This window comes from Nerophis ophidion, linkage group LG23, assembly GCF_033978795.1.
Source record: "Nerophis ophidion isolate RoL-2023_Sa linkage group LG23, RoL_Noph_v1.0, whole genome shotgun sequence".
NCBI classification, from domain to species: domain Eukaryota; kingdom Metazoa; phylum Chordata; class Actinopteri; order Syngnathiformes; family Syngnathidae; genus Nerophis; species Nerophis ophidion.
The window spans coordinates 33,853,810-33,879,263 of record NC_084633.1 but is presented as its reverse complement, the minus strand read 5'-3'; the positions used below and the strand labels follow the sequence as shown (position 1 = coordinate 33,879,263).

The window sequence follows — 25,454 nt, the reverse complement described above, 5'->3', positions numbered from 1 at the left end:
TTTCTGTGTAAATAACTCATTTCACAACATATATATCTGCGGCTAACATAGGGCAAATATATTTTTACTCAAATTTAGTACGTTTGGCTTATATGCTGGTGCGCTTTTTAGTCCCGAAAATGCAGTTCTCTTCCCCATAATGAATCCAGGAAATAACCATCTCTTGCTTTTAAAACCTAAACACAATGAGTTTTTCACGACTATAGGAATCCTGTCATTGTGTGTATCTGACTCCTGAAGCCTCTCATTCACATGATGCCCAGGTTTTTCTAATGACTGCCTTCATAAGCCCTGACAAGTCCTCACATTAACAGAACACACGCCATTACAGTCATCTGCTCCCTCTCTGCTCTACACGGCAAGGCTCTCAGGTTTTCTGCATGCTTAGCCCTCTCAGCGCAAAAACAGTTTTTTTTCTTCTTCCTCCTGTCGATAGAGGCTGAGTGAAGATGCTGACCTGTGGCATATTCACCCAAACAAATCATTCCCCCTGTCTTGAACAACACAATCTCCAAGGCGGGGGGGAGGGCAGAATAAAGGTCTGGAGCCCAATGGCTGCTTCTGTGTTTAGAAGGACAAATACAAAAGTAAATGGTAAATGGGTTGTACTTGTATAGTGCTGTTCTACCTTTTTAAGGAACTCAAAGCGCTTTGACACTCTTTCCACATTCACACACACATTCACACACTGATGGCAGGAGCTGCCATGCAAGGCGCTAACCAGGACCCATCAGGAGCAAGGGTGAAGTGTCTTGCTCAAGGACACAACGGACGTGACTAGGATGGTAGAAGGTGGGGATTTAAGAAGCATTTAAGTCTCATCTTAAAACTCATCTGTATACTCTAGCCTTTAAATAGACCTCCTTTTTAGACCAGTTGATCTGCCGCTTCTTTTCTTTCTCCTATGTCCCCCCCTCCCTTGTGGAGGGGGTCCGGTCCGATGACCATGGATGAAATACTGACTGTCCAGAGTCGAGACCCAGGATGGACCGCTCGTCGGGACCCAGGATGGACCGCTCACCTGTATCGGTTGGGGACATCTCTACGCTGCTGATCCGCTTGAGATGGTTTCCTGTGGACGGGACTCTCACTGCTGTCTTGGAGCCACTATGGATTGAACTTTCACAGTATCATGTTAGACCCGCTCGACATCCATTGCTTTCGGTCCCCTAGAGGGGGGGGGTTGCCCACATCTGAGGTCCTCTCCAAGGTTTCTCATAGTCAGCATTGTCACTGGCGTCCCACTGAATGTGAATTCTCCCTGCCCACTGGGTGTGAGTTTTCCTTGCCCTTTTGTGGGTTCTTCCGAGGATGTTGTAGTCGTAATGATTTGTGCAGTCCTTTGAGACATTTGTGATTTGGGGCTATATAAATAAACATTGATTGATGATTGATTGATTGATTGAACCAGGAACCTTCAGAATGCTGGCAGGGCCACTCACCCAATACAAAAGTTCTGTTCTTTTGGGGGATGTAGCGCCAGTCTACACTACCGCAAACTACAATAATAGACAGTGTACATTATTTTTAAACCAGTTGATCTGCCGTTTCTTTTCTTTTCTACTCTGGCACGGGTCCGGTGGCCATGGATGAAGTGCTGGTTGTCCAGAGTCGGGACCCGGGGTGGCCCACATGCCTGTGCATCGGTTGGGGCCATCTCTGCGCTACTGACCCCGTCTCCGCTAGGGATGGTCTCCTGCTAGCCCCAATATGGACTAGACTCTCACTATTATGTTAAATCCACAGGTATCGGATGTCCCCAACCAACATCGGTCGGGGACATCTCTGCGCTACTGACCCGTCTCCACTCTGGATGGTCTCCTGCTAGCCCCACTATGGACTGGCCTCTCACTATTATGTTAAATCCACAGGTATCGGATGTCCCCGACCGCTACCTGTGCATCGGTCGGGGACATCTCTGCGCTACTGACCCGTCTCCACTCGGGATGGTCTCCCGCTAGCCCTACAATGGACTGGACTCTCACTATTATGTTAGATCCACTATGGACTGGACTCTCACAATATTATGCTAGACCCACTCGATGTCCACTGCATCCGGTCTCCCCTAGAAGTGGGGTGTCACCCACATCTGCGGTCCTCTTCAAGGTTTTTCATAGTCATTCACATTGACCTCCCACTGGGTTGTGGGTTTTCCCTTGCCCTAATGTGGGATCTGAACCGAGGATGTCGTTGTGGCTTGTGCAGCCCTTTGAGACACTTGAGATTTAGGGTTGTATAAATAAACATTGATTGATTGATTGATTGATTGGGGTTATCAATCCGGCCGGGGAATGATACGAGACCCGCCCCACGGTTCAGTTCAAAACTGAGGAGAAACTTAATATGGTATGCGCTTTGTTGTCATTGCACAAGTACAACGAAATGTCATTTTCACCACAAACCCGTTCAAGATTAGACAAACATTGTACAGCAAATGCTGCTGTTGGTTATAAGGCCATTCATTTGTTCCAGAACTACTGTATGTCCTGGAACTGCTGAAGCCGACCGGAGTGTCCGGTTGGTCCCTCGCACCCCAGTAGTTGCTTTTAAAGTGAAGAGTGTGGAAAATAGAGGCCTGGCACCTGGCACGTGCTTCGTTTGGTGGGTAGCTGCTTGCTTTTAGCTCTCCAAAGTTGTTCTGGAATTGAACCCTGGGTTCCGGACCATTGTCCGGAACCCCGGAGACATCTGTCCCTCCCGCCCCTGTGGCCTGTTCCCCGAAATTACATCACTTAGCCCCATTCGGGGTCTCGTTTGCCAGGCTGCTGCTGGTTCTTAAGTTCCTAAGCCTACCAGGGGCTTTGGAACCCTCCCACCCCGTTGGCCAGTTTAAGGCAACATGGTCAAAAATATGCACCCGAAATTACATCACTTAGAACCTTATAGGTCTCGTTTGCCGGGTTGCTGCTGAAGCTAACCAGTGGCTCTGGAACCCCAGGGACACCTTTCTGTCTCGCCCCGGTGACCAGTTTTAAGGGAAATTGGTCAGAAATATGCACCCGAAATTACATAACTTAGACCCTTTCAGGTCTCTTTTGTCGGGTTGCTGCTGAGGCCAACCAGAGGCTCTGGGACCCCAGGGACACATGTCGGTCTAGCCCCTGTGGCCAGTTTTAGAGGAAAATGGTCAAAAACATGCACCCAAAATTACATCACTTAGCCCCTTCCGAGGTCTTGTTTGCCGGGTTGCTGCCGGTTCTTACGCCCCTAAGTCATTCAGGAGCCTTGTCCTGGGACTGCTGAAGACAACCAGGGGGTCCGGAACTCCGGGGACAACAGTTGGTCGCGCCCCGGTGGCCAGTTTTATGTCAACATGGTCAAAAATATGCACCCAAAATTACATCACTTAGCCCCTTTCGGGGTCTCGTTTGTCGGTTTGCTGCAGGCTCTTACGCCCTCAAGTCATTTGGGGGCCTTGTCCTGGGACTGGTGAAGCCGAACAGGGATTCCGGAGACATTGGTCCCTCGCGCCCCAGTGGATACAGAGTGGAAAAATCCGAGGTTCAACTATCTGGCGTGGACTCTTCAGTACACCTGAATAGACCTTACCGGGAGGCTGAGGAGTGTGATCCCACAATAGTTGGAACACACCCTCCGGTTCCCCTTCTTAAAGAGAGGAACCACAACCCCTGTCTGAAGTGCCATCTCTGGGTTGGGGAGGAGACCCTGCCCCAAGTACCTCGGAGTCTTGTTCACGAGTGAGGGAAGAGTGGATCGTGAGATCGACAGGCGGATCGTTGTGGCGTCTTCAGTAATGCGGACGCTGTTTCGATCCATTGTGGTGAAGAAGGAGCTGAGCCGGAAGGCAAAACTCTCAATTTACCGGTCGATCTACATTCCCATCCTCACCTATGGTCATGAGCTTTAGGTTATGACCGAAAGGACGAGATCACGAGTACAAGCTGCCGAAATTGGTTTCCTCCGCCGTGTGGCGGGGCTCTCCCTTAGAGATAGGGTGAGAAGCTCTGCCATCCGGGAGGATCTCAAAGTAAAGCCGTTGCTCCTCCACATCGAGAGGAGCCAGATGAGGTTGGTCGGGCATCTGGTCAGGATGCCACCCGAACTCCTCCCTAGGGAGGTATTTCGGGCACATCCGACCGATATGAGGCCACGGGAAAGACCCAGGACACGTTGGGAAGACCCAGGACACGTTGGGAAGACTATGTCTCCCGGCTGGCCTGGGAACGCCTCGGGATTCCTCGGGAAGAGCTGAACGAAGTGGCTGGGGAGAGGAGAGTCTGGGCCAGACCTCGGCTAAGCGGAAGAAGAAGGATGGATGGATGGAGTGTGGAAAATAGAGGCCTGGCACCTGGTATCTGGCACGTGCCTCGTTTGGAGGGAAGCTACTCGTTTTAACTCTCTAAAGTTGTTCTGTAACCGAGTCCCGGGACTGCTAAAGACGACCAGAGTGTCTGGAACCCTGTGGACATCTGTCCCTCCCGCCCGATAGTCCAATTCTTACCAAACGCGTTCCAGAACTGTGTTGTCGATGGTTGCAACAGCTTGCGTTATTCGGGCCTTTAGTTCATCCATATCTTTTGGAAGAGGAGGTACATAGACCTTTAGTATTACTAAAAACCTTATGATTTTAGTTTTAAATTTGTACCTTTTTCATATTACTACCATTTACAATTCAGCAGATACGAGGACTTGAAGTGTGCCCAAGACTTCTGGAGCACCCTGCATTTTTAATAGAGATTTGATCCAAGTTGGTGCTCCTTAAGTGCTCTTGAAATCTTCGTAAAGACTAATAGATTCTAAAGCTCTAGTGTTGGATGACTCCATTGAGTGTCTGGTAAGAGTGATGTCGCAGGCCAAGGCTGATATGAATCTTTGCTAGTCCGATCTATCCAAGACGTTGATTAATCAAACAAACATGACGGCACCGGAATCCTCCTCTCTAGAATCAAAGCTGCCACCAAAGCCTCAGGTTGGAAGGGCAACACCCGGCTAAAGATTGGATCTGCGTGGAGTTTTTCTACCTGACCAATTTATCTTGCGGTGACGAGGATGAGTCAGTCAATGACAAACTCCAAGATGAGTTGAACATGAAATCTTACAGTCCAAAGTCGATGAATATGGAGGGATTAAGACTCATTCTCTATGATTGCGCTGCCAGTCCTACAGGCTCATTCAATTAGCAGATAATTCAACATCAGTGGAGCCCAGATTGAACAACATGATTGGAGTGCGTAACGGAGGAATGTGCCAGGCACAGATTGTGAGCCTAAAAGCTCCTACCGATAGTCGCTGATTTAATGAGAGAGTTTTTTGTTCCACTTGGTGACCGAAAGGCATTGTCTTCTTTCTGAGAACTCTGCATCATCGTCCTCAGCAACTACCGCCAAACGAGCTCCTTTCTGTCCCAAATCACAGGAACCACCATCTCCACTCAGAGGCCCTTCCGTTGGCTCAATCTTAATAGGACAAAAACACTTTCTTCCCAAGAAAGATAAAAAAAAAAAAAACACAGCCTTACAGGGCACTTATTAAAGAGATTTACTCCAGGAGTGACGTTCCGTATAAAAATCTGGCATTTGCAGTTAATTATTCCCATGAATGATGACGGCAAAGTTCCTGTTGGATTGATGTGACAGAATGATGCCCCCATTAATTGGCGCGTGTGATATGACGAGGAGCCAAAATCATATTGCTATTAGTGGTGTGAATCTTTGGGCACCTAGCGATTGCAGAGTGACGATCGGATTCGACAACAGATTCTTGCAATGTATTAAAAGATGCGTGCGTGTGTGTGTATTATTTATATATATATGAATATGTATGAATAAAAATATATTTCAATAGACAGTTCATAAATTATATATGATCATATATAAATATACATACATACATACATATAAATATATATATATATATACACATATTCATATATATATATATATATATATATATATATATATATATATATATATATATATACACATATTCATATATATATATATATATCCATCCATCCATTTCCTACCGCTTATTCCCTTTCGGGGTCGCGGGGGGCGCTGGCGCCTATCTCAGCTACAATCGGGCGGAAGGCGGGGTACACCCTGGACAAGTCGCCACCTCATCGCAGGGCCAACACAGATAGACAGACAACATTCACACTCACATTCACACACTAGGACCAATTTAGTGTTGCCAATCAACCTATCCCCAGGTGCATGTCTTTGGAAGTGGGAGGAAGCCGGAGTACCCGGAGGGAACCCACGCATTCACGGGGAGAACATGCAAACTCCACACAGAAAGATCCCGAGCCTGGATTTGAACCCAGGACTGCAGGACCTTCGTATTGTGAGGCAGACGCACTAACCCCTCTGCCACCGTGAAGCCCTATATATATATATGTGTATATATATATATATATATATATATATATATATACATATACATATATATATATATATATATATATACATATGAAAATAACTTACAATTTCATGGCTGCAACATGTGCCAAAAGTAATTGGGAAAGGGCATGTTCACCACTGTGTTACATCACCTTTTCTTTTAACAACACTCAATAAACGTTTGGGAACTGAGGAAACTAAATATTGAAGCTTTGAAAGTGGAATTCTTTCCCATTCTTGTTTTATGTAGAGCTTCAGTCGTTCAACGGTCCAGGGACTCCGCTGTCGTATTTTACGCTTCATAATGCGCCACACATTTTCGATGGGAGACAGGTCTGGACTGCAGGCGGGCCAGGAAAGTACCCGCACTCTTTTACTACGAAGCCACGCTGTTGTAACAGAAATAAACAGGGGCGTCCATGATAACTTGGTTGACATATGTTGCTATAAAACCTGTATGGACCAATTTAGCATTAATGGTGTCTTCACAGATGTGTAAGTTCCCCATGCCTTGGGCACTAATACACCCCCATACCATCACAGTTGCTGGCTTTTGAACTGTGCGCCTATAACAATCCGGATAGTTATCTTCCTCTTTGTTCCGGAGGACACCACGTCCAGACAGTATCCGAATATAATTTGAAATGTGGACTCGTCAGACCACGGAACACTTTTCCACTTTGCATCAGTCCATCTTGGAAGAGCTTGGGCCTAGCGAAGCCGGCGGCGTTTCTGGGTGTTGTCGATAAATGGGTTTTGCTTTGCATAGTAGAGTTTTAACTTGCACTTACAGATGTAACAACCAACTGTAGTTACTGACAGTGGTTTTATGAAGTGTTCCTGAGCCCATGTGGTGATATCCTTTACAAACTGATGTCGGTTTTTAATGCAGTACCGCCTGAGGGATCAAAAGTCCATAATATCATCGCTTACGTGCAGTGATTTCTCCAGATTCTCTGAACCTTTTGATGAGTTTACGGACCGTAGCTGGTAAAATCCCGAAATTCCTTGCAATAGGTCGTCGAGAAATGTTGTTCTAAAACTGTTCGGCAATTTGCTTACAAAGTGGAGACCCTCGCCCCATCCTTGTTTGTGAATTACTTGGCATTTTTTGGTAAGATGCTTTTATACCCAATCATGGCAGCCACCTGTTCCCGATTAGCCTGCACACTTGTGGGATGTTTCAAATAAGTGTTTGATGAGCATTCCTCAACTTTATCAGTATTTGTTGCCACCTTTCCCAACTTCTTTGTCATGTGTTGCTGGCATCAAATTCTAGACTTCAAATCATTGTTTTCCGTTTATATTTATATGTAACACAATTTCCCAACTCATATGGAAACGGGGTTTATAAATATATACAATATACATATATATATATATATATATATATATATATATATATATATATATATATATATATATATATATATATATATATATATATATATATATATATATATATATATAATGAGTATTTATAATATATAAATAGGGTTTCTATGGTTTATCCATTATACAGTGCTAAATACCAGAGAAACCTTGTGAAACAGGCTTGTAGGGAGGAAATAGCCTCTGTGTGTGTGTGTGTGTGTGTGTGTGTATATGTATATATATATATATATATATATATATATACGATTGTAGCTGAGATAGCCACCAGCGACCCCAAACGGAATAAGCGGTAGAAAAATGGATGGGTGGATGGATAATTTGTTGTGAGTTCATGCATTGTTGGCTTTGTTCTTTGAACAAGTTGATGTTCATGCACGGTTCATTTTGTACACCATGAAAAAAAAAACATAACTTTGTCTTGAATTTGAAAAAAATATGTATATTTTTCACAAAAGGAGGGTTTTGTGAATGCGCGTATAAAACTGTATATATATATATATATATATATATATATGTATATATATATATATATATATATATATATATATATATATATATATATATATACATATATATATATATATATATATACATAGAAATAAATATATACAGTATATGCAGTATATATATATACATATATATATATAAATACAGTATATATATGTATACAGTACATATATATACAGTATATATATAAATATGTATGTATTTCTGTATATATATATAGGGTATATATGTATATATATACACACTTACAGTATATATACAGTATATATATATACATACAGTATATAGATATAGATATATACTGTATGTATATATATACTGTATATATACTGTAAGTGTGTATATATACATATATATACCCTATATATATATATACATACATATATATAAATACTGTATATGTATATATATATATGTGTATATATATATATATATATATATATATATATATATATATATATATATATATATATATATATAAATATATATATATATATATATATATATATATATATATATATATCCATCCATCCATCCATCCATTTTCTACCGCTTATTCCCTTTTGGGGTCGCGGGGGGCGCTGGCGCCTATCTCAGCTACAATCGGGCGGAAGGCGGGGTACACCCTGGACAAGTCCAAAGACATGCACCTGGGGATAGGTTGATTGGCAACACTAAATTGGCCCTAGTGTGTGAATGTGAGTGTGAATGTGGTCTGTCTATCTTATATATATATATATATATATATATATACACGTAATAATAAGCAACTAGCCAAGAAGTACCGTTAGTAGTCCGCTGTGCAAAGTAAATACTATATATTATTATCACATGACTTCATAAAACTATTGTCGCTGTTTGACGCGATATTTGTTATCTCGAAGTTTGTTTCTCTCACTGAAAAGCATGTTAGATGTGAAAAGTGTGCTGTTGTCTGTGAGCCTCGGCACAAATGAGTTGAATGTCAATGGAGGACAGTGAGTTTGAGCATGTTGGGTCCTGAGCTGCGTCACAGAACTAAACTGGCATGCTCTTCTAAATCTCATCTTCCAACAAGGTTGTGTAACCCCGAGGAGCAGACACACACAAACATGGCCGGCAGAGTTGGTCCGGAGTAAATATGTTGACTTTCTCAAGAGTCATTGTTGCAGGTTTCATTAACTAAAAGGGTGTACCAAAGAGACATCCAGATTTACACCGATGCCTCCACTTTCAAGACCTTAGAATAGCGTCCGGTCTGGATTTGAAACAAGCCTGTTCGCATGTTTCCCTGCTCGTCAGGGGATTTTATTAATTTATGTATTTTTATAAAGATGAGGCCCGATGGAGTGTCTGTGTTTTTTCTGACCAAACATATATATATATATATATATATAAATTTAATTATACACACACACATATATATACACATATGTACATATATACATATATGTACACGTATATACACACATATATACATATATACATATGTACACACATATATACATATATATACATAAATATACACATATATGCACATAAATATACACATTATTGCACATATATATATACACATATATACATATATACACATATACAAACCCCGTTTCCATATGAGTTGGGAAATTGTGTTAGATGTAAATATAAACGGAATACAATGATTTGCAAATCATTTTCAACCCATATTCAGTTGAACATGCTACAAAGACAACACGTGACAAAGAAGTTGGGAAAGGTGGCAATAAAAACTGATAAAGTTGAGGACTTCTCATCAAACACTTATTTGGAACATCCCCCAGGTGTGCAGGCTAATTGGGAACAGGTGGGTGCCATGATTGGGTATAAAAGCAGCTTCTGCGAAATGCTCTGTCATTCACAAACAAGGATTGGGTAAGGGTCACCACTTTGTGAACAAATGCGTGAGCAAATTGTCAAACAGTTTGAAAACAACACTTCTCAACGGGCTATTGCAAGGAATTTAGGAGGTTCACCATCTATGGTCCGTAATACCATCAAAAGGTTCAGAGAATCTGGAGAAATCACTGCACGTAAGCGATGATATAACGGACCTTCGTTACCTCAGGCGGTACTGCATCAAAAATGTGTAAAGGGTATCACCACATGGGCTCAGGAACACTTCAGAAATCCACCGTCAGTGGTACAGTTTGTCGCTACATCTGTAAGTGCAAGTTAAAACTCTACTACGCAAAGCCAAAGCCATTTATCAACGATACCCAGAAACGCCGCCAGCTTCGCTGGGCCCGAGCTCAGCTAAGATGGACTGATGCAAAGTGGAAAAGTGTTCTTTGGTCTGAAACGGTGAACGTCGTGTCCTCCGGACCAAAGAGGAAAAGAACCATCAGGACTGTTCTAGGTGCAAAGATGAAAAGCCAGCATCTGTGATGGTATGGGGGTGTATTAGTGCCCAAGGCATGGGTAACTTACACATCTGTGAAGGCACCATTAATGCTGAAAAGGTACATACAGCTTTTGCCATTCAAGCAACGTTATCATAGACGCCCCTGCTTATTTCAGCAAGACAATGCCAAGTCACTTGTTACAACAGCGTGGCTTCATAGTAAAAGAGTGCGGGTACTAGTCTGGCTTGCCTGTAGTCCAGAGCTGTCTCCCGTTGAGATTGTGTGGTGCATTATGAAGACTAAAATACCACAACGGTGACCCCGGACTGTTGAATAACTTAAAATATAAATAAATGGGTTGTACTTGTATAGCCCATTCACACACAAATTCACACACTGATGGAGGGAGCTGCCATGCAAGGCGCTAACCAGCACCCATCAGGAGCAAGGGTGAAGTGTCTTGTTCAGGACACAACGGACGTGACGTGGTTGGTACTAGGTGGGGATTGAACCAGGGACCCTCGGGTTGCGCACGGCCACTCTTCCACTGCGCCATGCCGTCCCTTAAGCTGTGCATAAAACAAGAATGGTAAATAATTCCACCTGAAGAGCTTCAAAAATGTCTCTCCTCAGTTCCCAAAGGTTTGAGTGTTGTTAAAAGAAAAGGTGATAAAACACAGTGGTGAACATGCCCTTTCCCAACTACTTTGGCACGTGTTGAAGCCATGAAATTCTAAGTTAATTATTATTTGCCAAAAAAAAGTTTATGAGTTTGAACATCAAATATCTTGTCTTTGTAGTGCATTTAATTGAATATGGGTTGAAAAGAATTTGCAAATAATTTTATTCCGTTTATATTTACATCCAACACAATTTCCCAACTCATATGGAAACGGGGTTTGTAAATACATACATATATATATATATATATATATATATATATATATATATATATATATATATATATATATATATATATATATATATATATATATATATATATATATATATATATATATATATATATATATATATATATATATATATATATATATAGGGGACGGCGTGGCGCAGTGGAAGAGTGGCCGTGCGCAACCCGAGGGTCCCTGGTTCAAATCCCACCTAGTACCAACTTCGTCATGTCCGTTGTGTCCTGAGCAAGACACTTCACCCTTGCTCCTGATGGGTGCTGGTTGGCGCCTTGCATGGCAGCTCCCTCCATCAGTGTGTGAATATGTGTGTGAATGGGTAAATGTGGAAGTAGTGTCAAAGCGCTTTGAGTACCTTGAAGGTAGAAAAGCGCTATACAAGTACAACCCATTTATTTATTTATATATATATATATATATATATTTATATACATACATGTATATATATATACATATATATATATATACATACATGTATATATATATATATACATATACATATACACATATATATATATACACTTACACACATATATATATACATAATATACATATATACATAAATATATATACATATATGCATATATATATGCATACATATACACATACATATATACATATATATATGTATATAAATATACAAAGTATATATATTTTAATATATATATATATATATATATATATATATATATATATATATATATATATATATATATATACATATGTATAAAACTATATATATACTTTAAATGCAGTCGGCTTTTGGATCTCGGCCCAATTTTCTTAACCCAACGCGGCCCCCAGTTATACCAAGTAGAAGTATGCACGAGTGATTTTCTTTTCCTCTTAGAGGAGCTGGGATGACGTTTACGAGATAAGGTTAATTCCCCAATATAGTAATGTTTCATGACGCAAGGTGGGAGCAGGCGAGGTGCAGCGTCAGCGTTCGACCAAGGAGCTGCGTGACTTTCAGCTGCTGACAGAAGGCCGAGGCAGAGGCACTTCATTAGAGCGGCCCTGCAGACCATCCAAGTAATAGGAGCAAGTGTGTAACGCTCTCTTGTACATTACAGCTGATTAATAGTGCATGGCTGCATGCTGTAGAGGAAGGTTTCCAAAAAAATAATTGAAAAAAGCAAAAAGGGAACTATCCAAAGCAATTTTTAGAAAGGTGTATCACCGGAGAGCGGTGAGATGAATGTGTGAGAAAAGGAAAGCAAAGTGCTGATGTGATAATGGCCTTTTTTGGCAAATACAATCTGCTCAATTTGGTGGCGGAAACACAAGAATTATGTCTTCCTTTATCTTATCACACCCAACATTATGTTCCTTTTTGCACACTCCCCGCCAACACACCTCTAAATGCCGGACAAATCCTTCAACTGCCTCGTCAGCGGCTGAAGAGTGGCCGACACCAAGGTGTTGATCGATCAGGCGGGGCTTTGATCAAAGAGGGTGAAACCACGTGTCTGTCCGCGCCGCCGTCAACCTTGATCCGGGCCGAGCAAAGCAGCGCAGGAGTTTTCACGCCACCCGTCAAGTTACGGAAGCGCCAGCGGGACAAACAATGAGGAGATGCTTTTGTCTTACCTTGCGTTTTGTGGGCCAAACTCTCATCCCCGCGTCTCAGAAGTAGCATGATGGTGCAGCCTGGGCCTCCTCTCTCCTCTCATAGCCACGGACTGAGGGAGGCTGCACTGCAACCAACAACAGCACATCGTTAACATCACTACGTCCATAGCACAGCTGTCCAACTGCCTGCCACTTCATTTAATTGTGGCCCTCCACTTCATTTAATGTGGTCTGCTACTTAATTAAAAGTGGTCCGTCACTTCATTTAATGTGGTCCACAACTTCATTTAATGTGGTCCACAACTTCATTTAATGTGGTCCGTGGTCCAAGATTTTATTTAACATGGGCCGCCAATTCATTTACGTGGTCCGCCATTTAATTAAATGTAGTCCGCCACTTAAATAAATGTGGCCCTAAACTTCATTTAACTTTAGTCCAACACTTCATTTAATGCGGTTCGCCACTTAATTAAAAGTGGTCCGTCACTTCATTTACGTGGTCCGCCACTTAATAAACTGTGATCCGCCACTTCATTTAATGTGGCCCTCCACTTCATTTAACTTTAGTCCACCACTTCATTTAATGTGGTCCGCCACCTCATAAAATGTGGCACTCCACTTCATTTAACTTTAGTCCACCACTTCATTTAATGTGGTCCGCCACCTCATAAAATGTGGCCCTCCACTTCATTTAACTTTAGTCCACCACTTCATTTAATGTGGTCCGCCACCTCATAAAATGTGGCACTCCACTTCATTTAACTTTAGTCCACCACTTCATTTAATGTGGTCCGCCACCTCATAAAATGTGGCACTCCACTTCATTTAACTTTAGTCCACCACTTCATTTAATGTGGTCCGCCACCTCATAAAATGTGGCCCTCCACTTCATTTAACTTTAGTCCACCACTTCATTTAACGTGGTCCAAGACTTTATTTAATGTGGTCCGCCACTTCATTTACATGGTCCGCCACTTAATTAAATGTGGTCCGCCACTTCATTTAACGTGGTCCACCACTTCATTTAACTTTAGTCCACCACTTCATTTAAAGTGGTCCGCCACCTCATTAAATGTAGTCCACCACTTCATTTAACTTTAGTCCACCACTTCATTTAAACTGGTCCACATCCTCATTAAATGTGGCCCTCCACTTCATTTAACTTTAGTCCACCACTTCATTAATTGTGGTCCGCCACTTAATTAAATGTGGTCCGCCACTTCATTTAACGTGGTCCACCACTTCATTTAATGTGGTCCGCCACCTAATTAAATGTGGCCCCCCACCTCATTTAACTTTAGTCCACCACATCATTTAATGTGGTCCGCCATTTAATTAAAAGTGGTCTGTCACTTCATTTAATGTGGTCCACAACTTCATTTAACGTGGTCCAAGACTTTATTTAACGTGGTCCGACACTTCATTTACGTGGTCCGCCACTTAAATAAATGTGGCCCTAAACTTCATTTAACTTTAGTCCACCACTTCATTTAATGTGGTCCAAGACTTTATTTAACGTGGTCCGCCACTTCATTTACATGGTCCGCCACTTAATTAAATGTGGTCCGCCACTTCATTTAACGTGGTCCACCACTTCATTTAACTTTAGTCCACCACTTCATTTAAAGTGGTCCGCCACCTCCTTAAATGTAGTCCACCACTTCATTTAACTTTAGTCCACCACTTCATTTAAACTGGTCCACATCCCCATTAAATGTGGCCCTCCACTTCATTTAACTTTAGTCCACCACTTCATTTAATGTGGTCCGCCACCTCATAAAATCTGGCCCTCCACTTCATTTAACTTTAGTCCACCACTTCATTTAACGTGGTCCAAGACTTTATTTAACGTGGTCCGCCACTTCATTTACATGGTCCGCCACTTAATTAAATGTGGTCCGCCACTTCATTTAACGTGGTCCACCACTTCATTTAACTTTAGTCCACCACTTCATTTAAAGTGGTCCGCCACCTCATTAAATGTAGTCCACCACTTCATTTAACTTTAGTCCACCACTTCATTTAACCTGGTCCACATCCTCATTAAATGTGGCCCTCCACTTCATTTAACTTTAGTCCACCACTTCATTAATTGTGGTCCGCCACTTAATTAAATGTGGTCCGTCACTTCATTTAACGTGGTCCACCACTTAATTTAATGTGGTCCACCACTTCATTTAATGTGGTCCACCACTTCATTTAATGTGGTCCACCACTTCATTTAATGTGGTCCGCCACCTCATAAAATCTGGCCCTCCACTTCATTTAACTTTAGTCCACCACTTCATTTAACGTGGTCCAAGACTTTATTTAACGTGGTCCGCCACTTCATTTACATGGTCCGCCACTTAATTAAATGTGGTCCGCCACTTCATTTAACGTGGTCCACCACTTCATTTAACTTTAGTCCACCACTTCATTTAAGGTGGTCCGCCACCTCATTAAATGTAGTCCACCACTTCATTTAACTTTAGTCCACCACTTCATTTAACCTGGTCCACATCCTCATTAAATGTGGCCCTCCACTTCATTTAACTTTAGTCCACCACTTCATTAATTGTGGTCCGCCACTTAATTAAATGTGGTCCGTCACTTCATTTAACGTGGTCCACCACTTCATTTAACGTGGTCCACCACTTCATTTAATGTGGTCCACCACTTCATTTAATGTGGTCCACCACTTCATTTAACGTGGTCCACCACTTCATTTAATGTGGTCCGCCACCTAATTAAATGTGGCCCCCCACCTCATTTAACTTTAGTCCACCACTTCATTTAATGTGGTCCGCCATTTAATTAAAAGTGGTCTGTCACTTCATTTAATGTGTTCCACAACTTCATTTAATGTGGTCCAAGACTTTATTTAACGTGGTCCGCCTCTTCATTTACGTGGTCCGCCACTTAAATAAATGTGGCCCTAAACTTAATTTAACTTTAGTCCACCACTTCATTTAATGCGGTCCGCCACTTAATTAAAAGTGGTTCGTCACTTCATTTACGTGGTCCGCCACTTAATAAACTGTGGTCCGCCACTTCATTTAATGTGGCCCTCCACTTCACTTAACTTTAGTCCACCACATCATTTAATGCGGTCCGCCACTTAATTAAAAGTGGTCCGTCACTTCATTTAACGTGGTCCACAACTTCATTTATTGTGGTCCAAGACTTTATTTAATGTGGTCCGCCACTTAAATGTGGTCCGTCACTTCATTTAATGTGGTCCGCCACTTAAATGTGGTCCGTCACTTCATTTAATGTGGTCCACCACTTCATTTAACTTTAGTCCACCACTTCATTTAATGTGGTCCGCCACCTCATTAAATGTGGCACTCCACTTCATTTAACTTTAGTCCACCACTTCATTTAATGTGGTCCGCCACTTAATTAAAAGTGGTCCGTCACTTCATTTAATGTGGTCCAAGACTTTATTTAATGTGGTCCGCCACTTAATTTACGTGGTCCGCCACTTAAATAAGTGTAGCCCTCGCCCACCACATTATTTTATGTGGCCCTCCACGTTATTTTATGTGACCCGCCATGCCCTTTCATGTATTCCGACACATCATTCATGTGACCCGTCACATCATTTTAACTTGTCTGCCACACCTTTTAATGTGTTCATTTCATCTTATCTGGCCCGCCACATAATTTTTATGTTGTCAGCCACATTACATTACGTGGAACACATTTTGTGTTCCACCACATCATTTTACTTGAACTGCCACATTATTTTTGTGGCCTGTCACGTAATTTTATCTCATCTGCCACATTATTCAATGTGAACAGCCACTCCTTTTTATGTGTTCCGCCAAATCATTTTAATGGCCTGCTACGTAATTTATAGTGGCCCGCAACACCATTTCATGTGTTCCGCCATATTATTGAATGAGGCCTCTCACATTTTAAGTGGCCCATCACGTCAATTATTCTGGCCTGTCACCATAATTTTAAGTGGCCCGCCACGTCATTTCCTGTGGCCTGTCACATCAATTTATCTTGTCTGCCACAATATTTTATGTGGGCCGCCAGACCTTTTAATGTGTTCCTCCATCTCATTTTACCTGGCCTGCTACATAATTTATTGTGGCCTGCAACTACATTTTATCTTGTCAGCCACATTATATTATGTGGCCGGCCACATTTAGTGTTCCGCCATGTCATTTTACTTGACTCACTACCTCATTTTTCGTGGCCTGTCAAATAATAGTATCTCATCTGCCACATTATTCTATGTGAGCAGCCACTCCTTTTTATGTGTTCCACCATTTCATTTTATCTGGCCTGCCACATAATTTATAGTGGACCGCCACATAATTTTATGTTATTAGCCACACTACTATGTGGCCCGCGACACCCTTTCATGTGTTCTGCCATATTATTGTATGAGGCCTCCCACGTCATTTAATGTCACCCACTACAACATTTTATGTGGCCCATCACGTCAATTATTGTAGCCTGTCACCATCATTTTATATTGTAATTTATAATGGCTAGCCGAATGGTAGATGTAAAAAAAAAAAAAGCTTTCATAATTGTAAAGGACAATGTTTTATCAACTGATTGCAATAATGTAAATTGTTTTAACTAATAAACGAACCAAAAAAATTACTTATTTTTATCTTTGTGAAAACGTTGGACACAGTGTGTCGTCAAGCTTATGAGATGCGATGCAAGTGTAAGCCACTGTGACACTATTGTTCTTTTTTTTATTTTTATAAATGTCTAATGATAATGTCAATGAGGGATTTTTAATCACTGCTATGCTGAAATTATAACTAATATTGATACTGTTGTTGATACAGTTTCACTACTTTTGGTTTGTTCTGTGTCGTGTTTGTGTCTCCTCTCAATTGCTCTGTTTATTGCAGTTCTGAGTGTTGCTGGGTCAGGTTTGGTTTTGGAATTGGATTGCATCGTTATGGTATTGCTGTGTAATGGTTTGTTGGATTGATTATAAAAAAATAAAAAATAAAAAACTTTAAAAAACCCCCCCCAAAATTTTTATTTTTAAAAATTACAATGGATTCTGAATAGCACAACGTATTCAATTCGATTCTTATTTGAATCGATTTTTTTCCACACACCCCTAATATACACACACATATACATATATATATATATATATATATATATATATATATATATATATATATATATATATATATATATATATATATATATATATATATATACATATATATATATATAGAAATATATATATATATGTATATATATATATATATATATATATATATATATATTTATATACACACATATATATACATACATATACACACATATTTACATACATATACACACATATATATGTATACATCTACATACAGTGTGTATATATATATACACATATACATATATAAAAATATACATACATATACACACATATATACATACATATACACGCATATTGTACACATCTACATACAGTGTATATATATATACACATATACATATATATATATATATATATATATATATATATATATACATATATATATATATATATACTTATATATATATATATATACATATACACATATATATACATATACACACATATATATATATATAATATACATATATACATAAATATATATACATATATGCATATATATACGCATACATATACACATACAAATATACATATACATATATATGTATAGAAATATACAAAGTATATATATTTTAATATATATATATATATATATATATATATATATATACCCATTTTCTACCGCCTGTACCTCTAAGGGTTGAAGGGGGGTGCTGGAGCTCATTTTAAAAACCTTTAAAGGCCATCTCCATGCAACCGGAAATATCTTTTCTAACCTCTGAAAAAGTTTCACTACAAATATTATACCGAATAACGCATTGTGACAATCGTTTTGAATCGAGAATCGTGTTCTGAATCAAATCGTCACCCCAGGAATCGGCTCGAATCATTTGGTGCCCAAAGGTTCACACCGCTAATTTGTTAAAGGGGAACATTATCACCAGACCTATGTAAGCGTCAATATATACCTTGATGGTGCAGAAAAAAGACCATTTATTTTTTTAACCGATTTCCGAACTCTAAATGAGTGAATTTTGGCGAATTAAACGCCTTTCTGTTTATCGCGCTGGAGGCGATGACGTCAGAATGTGACGTCGCCGAGGTAACACACCCACCATTTTCATTTTCAACACATTACAAACACCGGGTCTCAGCTCTGTTATTATCCGTTTTTTTGACTATTTTTTGGAACCTTGGAGACATCATGCCTCGACGGTGTGTTGTCGGAGGGTGTAACAACACTAACAGGGAGGGATTCAAGTTGCACCACTGGCCCGAAGAGGCCAAAGTGGCAAGAAATCTGCCGCCAGACCCCCATTGAATGTGCCGGAGTGTCTCCACATTTGACCGGCGATGCTAAGACAGACATGGCACAGAGATGTATGGATAACCTGCAGATGCATTTGCAACGATAGTCAACGAAATCACAAAGGTGAGTTTTGTTGATGTTGACTGCCAGCTAATCGATGCTAACATGCTACGCTAATCGATGCTAACATGGTATTTACTGGCGGTGCTAAAGCAGACATGGTACAGAGATGTATGGATAACCTGCAGATGCATTTGCAACTATGTTACGTTTCCTTCCACCCACATTTAATGCGAAAAAAAAAACTTACCAATTGACGGATTTAAGTTGCTCCAGTGTCAAAAGATGCGAAAGTCCTGATCGTTTGCTCCGCACGTTTTACCGGCGATGCTAACGCAGCTATTCGGCCATGCTATGACTATGAATTCGCTCAATAGCTTCAGTTTCTTCTTCAATACTTTCATACTCCAATCATCTGTTTCAATACACGCGTAATCTGTTGAATCGCTTAAGTCGCTGAAATCCGAGTTAGAATCCGAGCTAATGTCACTATATCTTGCTGTGGTATTCCCATTGTTTGTTTACATTGGCAGCACTGTGTGACGTCACAGGGAAATGGCCAGTGTCTTCGCAGAGAGCGAAAATAAGGCACTTCAAAGCTTTATTTAGGGATATTCCGAGACCGGTAAAATTTTTTAAAAAACTTCAAAAAATACAACAAGCCACTGGGAACTGATTTTTATTGTTTTTAACCCTTTTGAAATTGTGATAATGTTCCCCTTTAACCATGTATCTGTATCGCTCCAAAACATGTATGGGATTTAATTCAGGTTTGAGTCAAAAAGCATAACATTTGTTTGAGGCACACGCGGAAAATGAGAATCGGGTCGGGCGGCCCTGCCAACACGGCTGTCCCTTATTTATTTTTCAAGGAGTTGGCAACCCTGGCTGTAAACCCTCTGAACAAATCATACACACAGCCTTCACACGGGGTAAATAGAAGTCCAAATAATATCCGTCCAATGATGTTAGCATTTGCTTTTTCCACCATCCATCCATCCATTTTCTACCGCTTATTCCCTTTCGGGGTCGCGGGGGGCGCTGGCGCCTATCTCAGCTACAATCGGGCGGAAGGCGGGGTACACCCTGGACAAGTCGCCACCTCATCGCAGGGCCAACACAGATAGACAGACAACATTCACACTCACATTCACACACTAGGGTCAATTTAGTGTTGCCAATCAACCTATCCCCAGGTGCATGTCTTTGGAAGTGGGAGGAAGCCGGAGTACCCGGAGGGAACCCACGCATTCACGGGGAGAACATGCAAAGTCCACATAGAAAGATCCCGAGCCTGGATTTGAACCCAGGACTGCAGGAACTTCGTATTGTGAGGCAGACGCACTAACCCCTCTGCCACCGTGAAGCCCGCTTTTTCCACCAGAGTTACACATTTTGGAGGGAAAAACTAGCTGCTTAGATTCCTTACATTGTGAACCAGATCCCGGTATTGTGACCGGTGTGGCGTTTAGGGTCAGGAGTATCAAATAACCCAATTACATGAGAAGAGCTTGTTAATAGAGCGAGTGATTCATGGTGATTTGTTACGACACATGGCTGTGATAATGATGATCAATATGCCGAGGAATTGTTTCAATGGCGGGACACGTCCCATCAACTTAGAGAGGCGCCATCTGTCAACATCGCCAGTCAATTAACAGAAAGAGGACTTTAATTAACTCGGGGGAGGGGAGAAAAAGATTACGTTTGGGGGAGTAAATCAACCGTTTAATATTTTCAAAGCATAAACCACAAGCTAAATCCAACCGGCAGCACTTTATCATACAAATCTGCCTAAGTCGTCATGATTCATTAAATGACACCTCTCCACCTCGTTAGGTATGCAAACTTTAACAGGGAACTGCACTTTATTGGAGGAAATTTTTTGCCTATCATTCACAATCTTTATGTGAGACAAGTACACGCATGTTTTTGGGTTGTTTTCTTTACGCATTCTGAGTGAAAAAATACAGCAAGTAAGAGGTGGCTTCAGTCTGGCCATAAAACCCCTCTAGTGAACGTCCAAAACCCACCAACAAAACAGAATATTAACTACGTTTTAGCGATAGTGTTGTTATAAAAGCTGATGTACACAAACTAATGGTGACCACAGAGAGCTAACTACCTCAGGCTGCTATACAAACATACTGAGCCGGCGGTGAGCTGCTGCATTGCCTCTAAGTTGGTAAAAGTTCGTTCTAGACTCGAATTTGCAATTCCGATAGGAGTTGCGTGTGAATGCCCTATTTGTGCGAGTCGCCAAACCGCCATTACGCGTGAGCGGAACTGAAATGCTAGAATGTCCAGGGTGTGTGGAGTGTGCGGACCTTGGAACGATTCGAATCGGTTGAGAAATGTGGGATATGGAGAGGTTTGTATATTGCCCATTCATTTTAAAGAAGGGGGAAATTCCTGGTATCCATCCATCATCCATCCATCTTCTTCCGTTTATCCGAGGTCGGGTCGCGGGGGCAGCAGCCTAAGCAGGGAAGCCCAGACTTCCCTCTCCCCAGCCACTTCGCCCAGCTCTTCCCGGGGGATCCCGAGGCGTTCCCAGGCCAGCCGGGTGACATAGTCTTCCCAACGTGTCCTGGGTCTTCCCCGTGGCCTCCTACCGGTTGGACGTGCCCTAAACACCTCCCAAGGGAGGCGTTTCGGTGGCATCCTGACCAGATGCCCGAACCACCTCATCTGGCTCCTCTTGATGTGGAGGAGCAGCGGCTTTACTTTGAGTTCCTCCCGGATGGCAGAGCTTCTCACCCTATCTCTAAGGGAGAGCCCCGCCACACGGCGGAGGAAACTCATTTCGGCCGCTTGTACCCGTGATCTTATCCTTTCGGTCATCACCCAAAGCTCATGACCATAGGTGAGGATGGGAACGTAGATCGACCGGTAAATTGAGAGCTTTGCCTTCCGGCTCAGCTCCTTCTTCACCACAACGGATCGATACAATGTCCGCATTACTGAAGACGCCGCACCGATCCGCCTGTGGATCTCACAATCCACGCTTCCCCCACTCGTGAACAAGACTCCTAGGTACTTGAACTCCTCCACTTGGGGCAGGGTCTCCTCCCCAACCCGGAGATGGCACTCCACCCTTTTCCGGGCGAGAACCATGGACTCGGACTTGGAGGTGCTGATTCTCATTCCGGTCGCTTCACACTCGGCTGTGAACCGATCCAGTGAGAGCTGAAGATCCCGGCCAGATGAAGCCATCAGGACCACATCATCTGCAAAAAGCAGAGACCTAATCCCGCGGCCACCAAACCGGAACCCCTCAACGCCTTGACTGCGCCTAGAAATTCTGTCCATAAAAGTTATGAACAGAATCGGTGACAAAGGACAGCCTTGGCGGAGTCCAACCCTCACTGGAAATGTGTCCGACTTACTGCCAGCAATGCGGACCAAGCTCTGGCACTGATCATACAGGGAACGGACCGCCGCAATTAGACAGTCCGATACCCCATACTCTCTGAGCACTCCCCACAGGACTTCCCGAGGGACACGGTCGAATGCCTTCTCCAAGTCCACAAAGCCCATGTAGACTGTCTGGGCAAACTCCCATGCACCCTCAAGAACCCTGCCGAGAGTATAGAGCTGGTCCACAGTTCCACGACCAGGACGAAAACCACACTGTTCTTCCTGAATCCGAGGTTCGACTATCCGGCGTAGCCTCCTCTCCAGTACACCTGAATAAACCTTACCTAACCTTACCTAACCTAAATTCCTGGTAATTCCGGGTAATCAGGGAATTTTCAGCTTGACTGTGTGGCTGATGGAACGTTTCAAATCGGATTAAAAATGTGGGATATGGAGTAGATTGTACATTTCCTAGTCATTGTCAATGGGGAGAAAATATCGGAAATTTTGGGAAAACCGGGAATTTGGGGAAAATGAAAACATGTTTTGCATTCAATATACAGGAAGAGCAGTGTGGGTTGATGGTTGAAAGGTCGGAATCAAGTAAAAAATAGCGCAAGATTTTGAAAATTTAAGGCATTGTAGAACGGCATTGTAGAGCGGTATAGCTCAGTTGGTAGAGTGGTCCTGCCAGCAACTTATGGGTGCAGGTTCGATACCCGCTTCCGCCATCCTAGTCACTGCCGTTGTGTCCTTGGGCAAGACAGTTTACCCACCTGCTCTCAGTGCCACCCACACTGGTTGAAATGTAAAAATTAGATATTGGGTTTCACTCTGTAAAGTGCTTGGGGTCACTAGAGGAAAAAGCGCTATATAAATATAATTCACTTCACTTCACTAAGAATACGTCCATTCAAGTGAATAGGAATTTCCTAGAAATTTGGGGATTTTGGGAAAAACGGGAATTTTTAAAAACACAGGTAATACAACAATGGTCCTAGATGATACGAATGGGCTGGTGTTGGAATTTTTTAAAACGGTTACAAAATGTTGACTTTAAATGTTTTTTTTCGGAATTCCTGGAATTTCGGGAAAACCGGGAATTCGTACCAAAAAAAAAACCTGGTAATTTTCCTGTCCCAATTAGGAAGAATGTTTTGAATGTGGAATGGTCAAAAACGGTTGAAAAATGTGGACTGTGGAAGAGGTGAAAATAGGGCTTTGGCAAACCGGGAATTTTGAGAATTCCTGGAATTTTGCGGTGCGACTAATATAAGGAAAAAATATTTTTTGTCTGAAATTTAGTGGGTGCGTCTTATATAACAGTGCGCTCTATAGTCAGGAAAAAAATTAAATTAAATGTTTTTAATAATGTTACTATATTACATATATACTTACATCATGTAAATATTACATGTTATTATAAATTTTACTACGTTACATAAATACTTAAATCATATAAGGAAAAAATATTTTTTGTCTGAAATTTAGTGGGTGCGTCTTATATAACGGTGCGCTCTATAGTCAGGAAAAAATTAAATTCAATGTTTTTATTAATGTTACTATATTACATATATACTTACATAATGTAAATATTACATGTTATCATAAAATTTACTATGTTACATTAATATTTAAATCATATAAGGAAAAAACATTTTTTGTCTGAAATTTAGTGGGTGCGTCTTATATAAGAGTGCGCTCTATAGTCAGGAAAAAAATTAAATTAAATGTTTTTAATAATGTTACTATATTACATATATACTTACATCATGTAAATATTACATGTTATTATAAATTTTACTACGTTACATAAATACTTAAATCATATAAGGAAAAAATATTTTTTGTCTGAAATTTAGTGGGTGCGTCTTATATAACAGTGCGCTCTATAGTCAGGAAAAAATTAAATTCAATGTTTTTATTACTGTTACTATATTACATATATACTTACATCATGTAAATATTACATGTTATCATAAATTTTACTATGTTACATTAATATTTAAATCATATAAGGAAAAAACATTTTTTGTCTGAAATTTAGTGGGTGCGTCTTATATAACAGTGCGCTCTATAGTCAGGAAAAAAATTAAATTAAATGTTTTTATTAATGTTACTATATTACATATATACTTACATCATGTAAATATTACATGTTATTATAAATTTTACTACGTTACATAAAAATACTTAAATCATATAAGGAAAAAATATTTTTTGTCTGAAATTTAGTGGGTGCGTCTTATATAACGGTGCGCTCTATAGTCAGGAAAAAATTAAATTAAATGTTTTTATAAATGTTACTATATTACACATATACTTACATCATGTAAATATTACATGTTATTATACATTTTACTACGTTACATCAATACTTAAATCATATAAGGAAAAAATACTTTTGTCTGAAATTTAGTGGGTGCGTCTTATATAACGGTGCGCTCTATTGTCAGGAAAAAAAATTAAATTAAATGTTTTTATTAATGTTACTATATTACATATATACTTACATCATGTAAATATTATATGTTATCATAAATTTTACTA

General features: G+C 40.8%; 1 protein-coding gene across 1 annotated transcript in view; it reads right to left on the bottom strand.

Moving 5' to 3' along the window:
* Positions 1–25,454, bottom strand: part of LOC133541130 (glutamate receptor ionotropic, NMDA 2B-like) — a 553,382-nt gene that overhangs the window by 468,180 nt on the left and 59,748 nt on the right. The window contains exon 3 of the mRNA XM_061884238.1: positions 13,123–13,229. Within this exon, the coding sequence (XP_061740222.1) occupies positions 13,123–13,149 (27 nt within the window). The 5' untranslated portion in view covers positions 13,150–13,229. The remainder of the gene's footprint in view (positions 1–13,122; positions 13,230–25,454) is intronic.